Source organism: Schistocerca cancellata, chromosome 1 (genome assembly GCF_023864275.1).
Source record: "Schistocerca cancellata isolate TAMUIC-IGC-003103 chromosome 1, iqSchCanc2.1, whole genome shotgun sequence".
NCBI lineage: Eukaryota > Metazoa > Arthropoda > Insecta > Orthoptera > Acrididae > Schistocerca > Schistocerca cancellata.
The window spans coordinates 661,592,800-661,603,707 of NC_064626.1; the positions used below are offsets into that span (position 1 = coordinate 661,592,800).

General features: G+C 42.2%; 1 protein-coding gene across 1 annotated transcript; it reads right to left on the reverse strand.

Moving 5' to 3' along the window:
• Positions 1-8,239: 8,239 nt before the first annotated feature.
• LOC126092289 (piggyBac transposable element-derived protein 3-like) lies at positions 8,240-9,358 on the reverse strand. Its single transcript, XM_049907847.1, has one exon. It carries the CDS (start codon positions 9,356-9,358, stop codon positions 8,240-8,242), a length of 1,119 nt encoding a protein of 372 aa, XP_049763804.1.
• Positions 9,359-10,908: the final 1,550 nt, after the last annotated feature.

Consider the following 10,908-nt stretch of genomic DNA (forward strand, 5'->3'; position numbering starts at 1 on the left):
ACAGCTTGATAATAAATCAACTGGGAGGAGCACACCACAGAATTGCTGAAGCGTCTTAACAAATCTCTGTTTGCAATGCGAATTTTGTCAGACATAGGGGATATAAAAATGAAAAAGCTGGCATACTATGCTTACATTCATTCCATAATGTCATATGGGATTATTTTTTGGGGTAATTCATCAAGCCAAGCTAAAGTTTTCCGGGCACAAAAACGTGCAGTAAGAGTTATATGTGGTGTGAACTCAAGAACATCCTGCAGAAACCTGTTTAGGGAACTAGGGATACTAATTACTGCTTCTCAATAGATTTATTCCTGAATGAAATTTGTCATTAAAAATATATCACTTTTTCAAACCAACAGCTCAATTCATGGAATCAATACTAGAAATAAGAATAATCTTCACAGGGATTTAAAATCACTTAGTCTTGTACAAAAAGGTGTGCATTATTCAGGAACACACATTTTCAATAACTTGCCAGCAGCCATAAAAAGCTTAACACCAATGAAATTCAGTTTAAGAGAAGCCTAAAGGATTTATTGGTGGCCACCTCCTTCTACTCCATTGATGAATTTATCAGTAAAACCAACTGATTTGTGTATATATATATATATATATATATATATATATATATATATATATATATGTGTGTGTGTGTGTGTGTGTGTGTGTGTGTGTGTGCGTGTGTGTGTGTGTGTGTGTGTGTGTGTATATACACTCCTGGAAATTGAAATAAGAACACCGTGAATTCATTGTCCCAGGAAGGGGAAACTTTATTGACACATTCCTGGGGTCAGATACATCACATGATCACACTGACAGAACCACAGGCACACAGACACAGGCAACAGAGCATGCACAATGTCGGCACTAGTACAGTGTATATCCACCTTTCGCAGCAATGCAGGCTGCTATTCTCCCATGGAGACGATCATAGAGACGCTGGATGTAGTCCTGTGGAACGGCTTGCCATGCCATTTCCACCTGGCGCCTCAGTTGGACCAGCGTTCATGCTGGACGTGCAGACCGCGTGAGACGACGCTTCATCCAGTCCCAAACATGCTCAATGGGGGACAGATCCGGAGATCTTGCTGGCCAGGGTAGTTGACTTACACCTTCTAGAGCACGTTGGGTGGCACGGGATACATGCGGACGTGCATTGTCCTGTTGGAACAGCAAGTTCCCTTGCCGGTCTAGGAATGGTAGAACGATGGGTTCGATGACGGTTTGGATGTACCGTGCACTATTCAGTGTCCCCTCGACGATCACCAGTGGTGTACGGCCAGTGTAGGAGATCGCTCCCCACACCATGATGCCGGGTGTTGGCCCTGTGTGCCTTGGTCGTATGCAGTCCTGATTGTGGCGCTCACCTGCACGGCGCCAAACACGCATACGACCATCATTGGCACCAAGGTAGAAGCGACTCTCATCGCTGAAGATGACACGTCTCCATTCGTCCCTCCATTCACGCCTGTCGCGACACCACTGGAGGCGGGCTGCACGATGTTGGGGCGTGAGCGGCAGACGGCCTAACGGTGTGCGGGACCGTAGCCCAGCTTCATGGAGACGGTTGCGAATGGTCCTCGCCGATACCCCAGGAGCAACAGTGTCCCTAATTTGCTGGGAAGTGGCCGTGCGGTCCCCTACGGCACTGCGTAGGATCCTACGGTCTTGGCGTGCATCCGTGCGTCGCTGCGGTCCGGTCCCAGGTCGACGGGCACGTGCACCTTCCGCCGACCACTGGCGACAACATCGATGTACTGTGGAGACCTCACGCCCCACGTGTTGAGCAATTCGGCGGTACGTCCACCCGGCCTCCCGCATGCCCACTATACGCCCTCGCTCAAAGTCCGTCAACTGCACATACGGTTCACGTCCACGCTGTCGTGGCATGCTACTAGTGTTAGAGACTGCGATGGAGCTCCGTATGCCACGGCAAACTGGCTGACACTGACGGCGGCGGTGTACAAATGCTGCGCAGCTAGCGCCATTCGACGGCCAACACCGCGGTTCCTGGTGTGTCCGCTGTGCCGTGTGTGTGATCATTGCTTGTACAGCCCTCTCGCAGTGTCCGGAGCAAGTATGGTGGGTCTGACACACCGGTGTCAATGTGTTCTTTTTTCCATTTCCAGGAGTGTATATATATATATATATATATATATATATATATATATATATATATATATATATATATATATATATATAAGTACAATATAACTTCTTCACAATTTCAGTGCAGTAATGTGTTCATTGTAAATGTGTGTGTGTGTGTGTGTGTGTGTGTGTGTGTAAGTACAATCTAACTTCTGCCCCATTTCAGTGCAGTAATTTGTTCATTGTAAATAAGTATTATAGTAGTTGCATTACATGTTTATTACCTTATAAATAAATAAAGCACTTTTTTATTTTAAATTCTGTGCATTAGTATTTGTAAAATGACTTTCATATAGCGTTCATTAAAAAATGACGATCATTCCACTTGGGACCTGTGGAATGGTACATTAGCATATTTGTTTTAGTTGTAAATATTTGTCATGTATTGTTGTTTTTCTGACATGTTCCACATCCTGGAGGACCTCCTCACTACGGATCAATTGGAATGAAAGTTAATCTAATCTAATCTAAATCTAATCATGCAAGCCACCAATGGCGGCCTTAGGCATCTGTGACCGCTGCCTGTCTCGCAACTTTGGAGGCCTCACAAAAAAATTGTTGAAGCTGTCAAAATTTTAGCTACTTAATTGTCCATCTCTGTTTCCAAGCGAATGTAGAAGTATTTATCTACGGTCGCCTGGTAACATTATGACAATTAAGCCCCATTACAAGATGTGTCTAAGATGTACACCTATGTGGCAGCGCGCCAAGTACACAAGTTTGGGACTGCAGACTGGTTCTGGTAGGCCTATTAGATTACACGATTCGCGCTTCATACAGCTGTCACGAATCGGCTCATGCGCGCTAGATGGCAGAGCTCTGAAACACCGCTCTATGAAAGAGACAACGCAGGCAGAAGTATTGACTGGGCCAGTAATGCCAGTTCTCTAAAACCAATGCTATCAAGTGACCATTCACTCTTTTTTCAAGTTATTGAACTGATACAAGTGAACAAGTCTTTTATCGCTGAAGATGTGGCTGTACTAATTTCGGATAAATTATTAAACAAACGAATGTAGCATGCCATAAAATAACACATTTAACGCGACTATTATTTCCCCGCGACTTTCATTTACACGAGTTGAAGATGACAAACAAATAAGAACACGAGAGCAATTACGAGTGCATATATTATATTTTCCACATGTACTGCAAAAACGATCTAAATAATGAACCGTCGAATAGTTGGAATCTGTAACTAGAAGGAACCTATGTAGGACGTAATTTTAGTTACCGATTCCATTATTACTGTTTGTTGCGCAAAAATCTTATAACATAGCAGAAACTTACTTAAAAAATGATCTTGTCAGTGAACTACAGAATACGACTAGACTTTCAAAACATGAATATCTTTACACACATTACTGCACACACAAAGAAAAAACTGCAAAAATGACCAAACCTTACAACTGATAACTATACTACATGGAAGTCACAGCAGCTACAGTAGCTCCAAATAACACTCAGTAAAATTGATACACCACGAGTGACAGTAAAAATAAGAGAAGCGTAGCAGAAACATCGAAAAGGAAAACATAAAAGTGGCTACATAAAAAGAAACTTACCGTATATGAACTTCCAAAGGAGTCAAAGAGCGAGCCTGACAACAACGAAATAAGGACATAACAAGAAATAATATTGTTAGAAGGTCAGACTGTAATGAAGGAAGCAAAATCCAGAATAACTAATGAAAAAATAATAAGAAACACAAACTGCCAGGCACGAATGAGGTACCACCCAAATCAGTTCTTCCCTATCACCTGCCCTCAATCAGACGCAAAATTTTAAAATACTAAAAAAATGAAACCACGAGTCAATAACATAAACCCTCTGGCAAAGACACAGCAATATCCCTCAGCCCACCATTGCAAACAGAAAATATGAAAACGACAGAAAAACCTCCGTCCAGAGAAACCAAAAAAGTAGCACTGGCACAATACAGTAACATAAAAGGACGCAACGTAAAACAAGAAAAAAGTATCAAACCCACCAACACTTAACTAACAAAACGAGGCTTGTACATTTTGCTGACTACTCTATAAATGCAAGAAATAAACAATAACCTTTAGGAATACTCTTCCTCCAACAGTATTCATCTAATTCTAAATGGCCTTGCAACACAGAAATTCTTCTCTTTCTCCACCTGACAACAGATTTTACAGCCCCCCAATACCTGTCGATAGTATTAGTACATGCCCCGTCTTATAATATTTAAACTGAATATTGTGATTCACGACCAAATGATGATAACCCATTTCACCAAACCTTTTTTACGAAGCAAACCCGTTTGACATAACTACAGAACCTTCTTCCACATATTCTTCTGTTAAAGATGTCAAGACTTCCTTTGTCTGATTTGGTACAACCCTAAATACATCAGCACAATCTCCTCCAGAAACTACTACTCCAAAAACCCAAAGCCCAACAACCTCGTGCCCTCTTGCATACTTTCTCTTTCCAAAATGTGGCTCATCTACTTCAAATATAACCCCGCCCCCCCCCCCCCCAATGACCCCTTATTCTTTATAAATTCCCTGTAGACTTCTCTACAAAACGAGAACCAGTCGACTACAGTGCCACATGAAACCCCTGCTCCGTGCATGACAGATTTGCAAGAACATTCATAGCAAAAATAGTAGGTTAGCATGATAATTACTTCCAAATTACGCCTCAATCTTTCGAACCACGTCCCCTTGCGTATGGATCTCCATATGTTATTTTTTCTGCACCTCCACATGAATTCGTTGGAAGTTCGTGATGACGCAACCTTTGTCAAAACCATATAATTTCCACAGACACTGCACTTGCAAAATTCAGCAATGACGTCCAATGATTGCAAAAATTTTATAGTTGATTTATGGTCACTCATGTTCTGAAGCAGAATTTTGGTAGTAAACCCAACTAACAGACCTTATAAATCAAGACTACTTAGAAATCACGAGTACTGTCAATAACAAAAGATACTGAAAACAAATTACAACATGAAAACAAAACAATCTACATCGAATTTTTAATATACACACGTAACTAGGAAATCAGAGAAATAATTTAATGTTCATCGACAGCAATCTGCGGCACAAACAAAATAACATCACACATTACATCATTGGTCAAAGCCGATGGGTGGTATCGGACACTAGAATTGACTCAAGTCATACATACTAAAGGACTCTCATCCTATGGTAAGTTAGTATAGAAATACATTTCTTGGTGTATTTATCTGACTGCTAGCATACATGACAGAATAAAAAAAAATATTCTGCCATGTATGATAATTGCACAGCCTATTCGGTCTATACTATGACATTAGGTACTTTAAGCACCCTACTGTACTGATCAACGTACTTAGCACAAAATGTGTTTTAGATCATCATGTCTGGAGGACTCTTAAGAGACAAAGACATAGGGAGGAAATGGGAATCCAGTGCATCAAAAACAAAACAAAAATGCTGAGACGATTATATCCAATCAAGCTATGATTTCGAGTATGTTGAAGTTTCTTAACCCTTTCAGACCCAAATTATTCTCAGCCATGAAAAAAATATCTATTCATTGTAATAGGTAAAAATGGGTATTAGAAACATAATAAATCCAACAAAATCACTGAAAACATTTTTATTTACATTTTACAGAATGTCCATTGTAATGGACAAAGAGTATCAACGGTTGTTACATCCTGCATTGTGGAACATTTTGAAACAATTCCTTCCTTTGACAAAACATAGATGAACATTACATTTCTCACAAAATACATTAGTTTTATTCTTACAACTAGGCATTTTACACCTTGAAGCTTCTGTATTATCATGGTACTCAGGAAAATGTCCAGTAAGATCTTTCCGAACTCTGGTGCCGGACGAATCTCAGTTCTTGCTCTTTTTGCTTTTATGTCCTGTAAATCACTACTGGGTCTGCCACGTTACACTTTAGTACTAGTGCCCATTTTTACAAGAGCCTCTCCTATTCTCGTCTTAAAATGAAGCAAATCCATTGTCTCTTTCTCTCCCAGTGATTCAGTATTTCTTTTGTATTCCAACCAACTGTTCACACGCTAAATCTACAGCGTGGAACAACATTCTCAATGTCCATTTTCTGGATTTAATAAAAATCCTATACATGCTAATTAACATATCTATTTTGTCAACACCACCCATAGCATGGTTGTAACGACGTACAACTTCAGGCTGTGAGACAGAAACGTATGTCTTTCTTGATTTTTCCCAGCGCTGTACTTCATCTTGACTACCACATCCTACAAAATTTGATGCCAGAACTACTGGTCTGTTGTCAAACCTATCATACATGACAGAATAAAAAAAAATATTCTGCCATGTACGATAATTGCACAGCCTAATCGGTCTATACTATGACATTGGGTACTTTAAGCACCCTACTGTACTGATCAACATACTTAGCACAAAATGTGTTTTAGATCATCATGTCTGGAGGACCCTTAAGAGACAAAGACATAGGGAGGAAATGGGAATGCAGTGCATCAAAAACAAAAACAAAACAAAAAATGCTGAGACGATTATATCCAATCAAGCTAAGATTTCGAGTATGTTGAAGTTTCTTAGCCCTTTCAGACCCAAATTATTCTCAGTCATGAAAAAAATACACTCCTGGAAATGGAAAAGAGAACACATTGACACCGGTGTGTCAGACCCACCATACTTGCTCCGGACACTGCGAGAGGGCTGTACAAGCAATGATCACACGCACGGCACAGCGGACACACCAGGAACCGCGGTGTTGGCCGTCGAATGGCGCTAGCTGCGCAGCATTTGTGCACCGCCGCCGTCAGTGTCAGCCAGTTTGCCGTGGCATACGGAGCTCCATCGCAGTCTTTAACACTGGTAGCATGCCGCAACAACGTGGACGTGAACCGTATGTGCAGTTGATGGACTTTGAGCGAGGGCGTATAGTGGGCATGCGGGAGGCCGGGTGGACGTACCGCCGAATTGCTCAACACATGGGGCGTGGGGTCTCCACAGTCCATCGATGTTGTCGCCAGTGGTCGGCGGAAGGTGCACGTGCCCGTCGACCTGGGACCGGACCGCAGCAACGCACGGATGCACGCCAAGACCGTAGGATCCTACGCAGTGCCGTAGGGGACCGCACGGCCACTTCCCAGCAAATTAGGGACACTGTTGCTCCTGGGGTATCGGCGAGGACCATTCGCAACCGTCTCCATGAAGCTGGGCTACGGTCCCGCACACCGTTAGGCCGTCTTCCGCTCACGCCCCAACATCGTGCAGCCCGCCTCCAGTGGTGTCGCGACAGGCGTGAATGGAGGGACGAATGGAGACATGTCGTCTACAGCGATGAGAGTCGCTTCTGCCTTGGTGCCAATGATGGTCGTATGCGTGTTTGGCGCAGTGCAGTTGAGCGCCACAATCAGGACTGCATACGACCGAGGCACACAGGGCCAACACCCGGCATCATGGTGTGGGGAGCGATCTCCTACACTGGCCGTACACCACTGGTGATCGTCGAGGGGACACTGAATAGTGCACGGTACATCCAAACCGTCATCGAATCCATCGTTCTACCATTCCTAGACCGGCAAGGGAACTTGCTGTTCCAACAGGACAATGCACGTCCGCATGTATCCCGTGCCACCCAACGTGCTCTAGAAGGTGTAAGTCAACTACCCTGGCCAGCAAGATCTCCGGATCTGTGCCCCATTGAGCATGTTTGGGACTGGATGAAGCGTCGTCTCACGCGGTCTGCACGTCCAGCACGAACGCTGGTCCAACTGAGGCGCCAGGTGTAAATGGCATGGCAAGCCGTTCCACAGGACTACATCCAGCATCTCTACAATCGTCTCCATGGGAGAATAGCAGCCTGCATTGCTGCGAAAGGTGGATATACACTGTACTAGTGCCGACATTGTGCATGCTCTGTTGCCTGTGTCTATGTGCCTGTGGTTCTGTCAGTGTGATCATGTGATGTATCTGACCCCAGGAATGTGTCAATAAAGTTTCCCCTTCCTGGGACAATGAATTCACGGTGTTCTTATTTCAATTTCCAGGAGTGTATGTCCTGTACATCACTACTGGGTCTGTCACGTTTCACTTTGGTACTAGTGCCCATTTTTACAAGAGCCTCTCCTATGAAGCAAATCCATTGTCTCTTTCTCTCCCAGTGATTCAGTATTTCTTTTGTATTCCAACCAACTGTTCACACACGCTAAATCTACAGCGTGGAACAACATTCCCAATGTCCATTTTCTAGATTTAATAAAAATCCTATACATGCTAATTAACATATCTATTTTGTGAACACCACCCATAGCATGGTTGTAACGATGTACAACTTCAGGCCGTGAGACAGAAACATATGTCTTTCTTGATTTTTCCCAGCGCTGTACTTCATCTTGACTACCACATCCTACAAAATTTGATGCCAGAACTACTGGCCTGTTGTCAAACCATTTACACATTATCACTGCTTCATTCATGCTCACCACTTCTTCAGAAAAAACACGCCCTTTCTTTTTCAAATCCTTATCACTGGTGAAAGGTACATTTGGCATGTGACGTAGTCTTACTGTTCCTGCTGCATATATATTTTTTATTTTTAATATTTCTAGTAAGTTGAATGTTGTGAAGGAATTATCAAAATATAAATAAGCATGTTCCCTGTTAATTCTCTCAACAAGTTTTAGAACAATAGATGCCCCTAAACCAAACTTTTGTACAAAAGTCTTTGAGATTTCTGGAGTATCTGCTTGGTAAAACAGAAAGTCATAGCACAGACTACTTCTTCCACATAATAAAAACAGTTTTATACCCCAAGGTTTAGGCTTTCCCTTACAATACTGCTTTACTCCTAAATGACCTTTGAAAGGAATCATTTGCTCGTCAACACATAATTCTTTCTCAATCTGTAGTTCCAAATATCTACGTCTAATACAATCATAAATGGGTCTCACTTTGTAAAATTTGTCTTTGCAATTTTCTGGCCTTGCCAAATTGTCAACTACATGGAAATTTGATCTCAGTTGGAAAAATCTCTCTCTTGACATACTTTCCACAAAGAGATCTAAATGCAATGGTGAATCCCAATACATTCTAACTCTGGGGTATTTCAAGCATCCCATAATTATATGAAGTCCTAGGAAAGCCTTTATTTCCGTTACATTTGTCGGTGTAAATGTTTTCCCATGTTGCAATGCATACATGTTGGTTTTTTCAACCATATTTTCTAAGCAAGCATGAGAAATGTACTCTGAAAAATATTCAATGGGTGTTATATCACACTCTGATGGCTGCACTGAATACTAGTCTTCACCTATAGGTGTGCTTTGGAGTGTAGGCGATTTTCTTCTCCATCTAATATCACTTTTTTCAGTAAACACCCACTCAGATGGAATAATAGCAATCAAAGCATGCTTAAATGTATGTTTAAATAATCCCAATGCCAACTTCGGTTCACGAACTATAGACAAAACACGTCTATTACGATTCCGACGGCGAATTGCCAGCCGCTGAGAATCAAGTTGTAGGAGCGCAAAAAAAGGGAGCGTGGCTATAAATACATTGTCTATGGCCAGATGACGTCAGTCGCAGCCGCACGAGCAGCCGCACGAGCAGCCGCACGATGCCGCGTCGACGTTATGTTAGGAGGCGTTTTAGGCCATCTGTTTTTAAAGTGCGTAAGAGTATTAATCTTTCACCGAAGGCAACGGACGAGTCTGCCATTTTTTCAGGTGCACACAGATGGATGGGTTTTGTTGCGAGATTTAGTTTGGCAATGTCGGTTCAAGGAACTGGTAATGGTTGGATTACAATTGCGTTTGTTCGTAGTAGTGATGCCAAGAAGAGTTCGTTGGATTCTTTTCCTACGCGGGATGTGATTGCGTGGAAGACATTTAATATTGTTCATCAGTCTAATATGTCGTATGGAAGAAGCTATCTCACCAGTGATGAACCTTTAGTTTTAAGAAGCCGTGTATGTCGTAAAATTGAAAGTTCAGAACATGTATTTGTATGGTGTAAGAGTGGTGGTTCTTTGGGTAATGATTGTGTAGTCCAAGGAGATGTAATGTTTCATTATTGTAATGTGTGAGTTAAATAAATTGGTTTTGCTTTAATTGTATTTCTTGTATTAATTAAAGACCCTACACATTGATCTTGTCAAAAGCCGAGAAGCGATTCTTCTTGGTGTTGTAGCTCTCACGGGCACTCTGGGATGCTCTCAGTGTGAGGCACTACTGTGTGCTACACTGTGACCTTGAACGAGCTTCGGGGTTCCGCCACCAGGCGCAGCGCTTCAACATGTGAGTCCTGTGCATAAGTATGATTTTGGTCATCTTCTTCTGTGCTGCAACTATCGTCCTCCAGTTGTTCCTCTTCGTAGTTTGTGACTACATCAGCACCTAAAAATGACAATGCAGTATAGCAACAACCAGGTCAAAATATTATAATAGTCAGGTGAGATTGATCGTTTAATTATTACATACCAGGTCTAGTGCATTGTGGAATAGATTCTGCATCATCAGGGCCACTTTCATCGTTTTCTGAGAGCTCTAAGTCAGAAGCCACACCTGAAATCAGCAAATCCAGTATTTGGGAAGCATCCCTCTCAATATGATAAAATTCTGAAAATCAATACGTCAGATGTAAGCAATTTCATGAACAGTGTTGAAACAAGACGCAAATACCAAGTCTGAAGCTATAACATCAAGTACAACTACTGCAATATTGTACATAAATGCTTGGAATTTTATCTACTGAACCTTTGGTAACA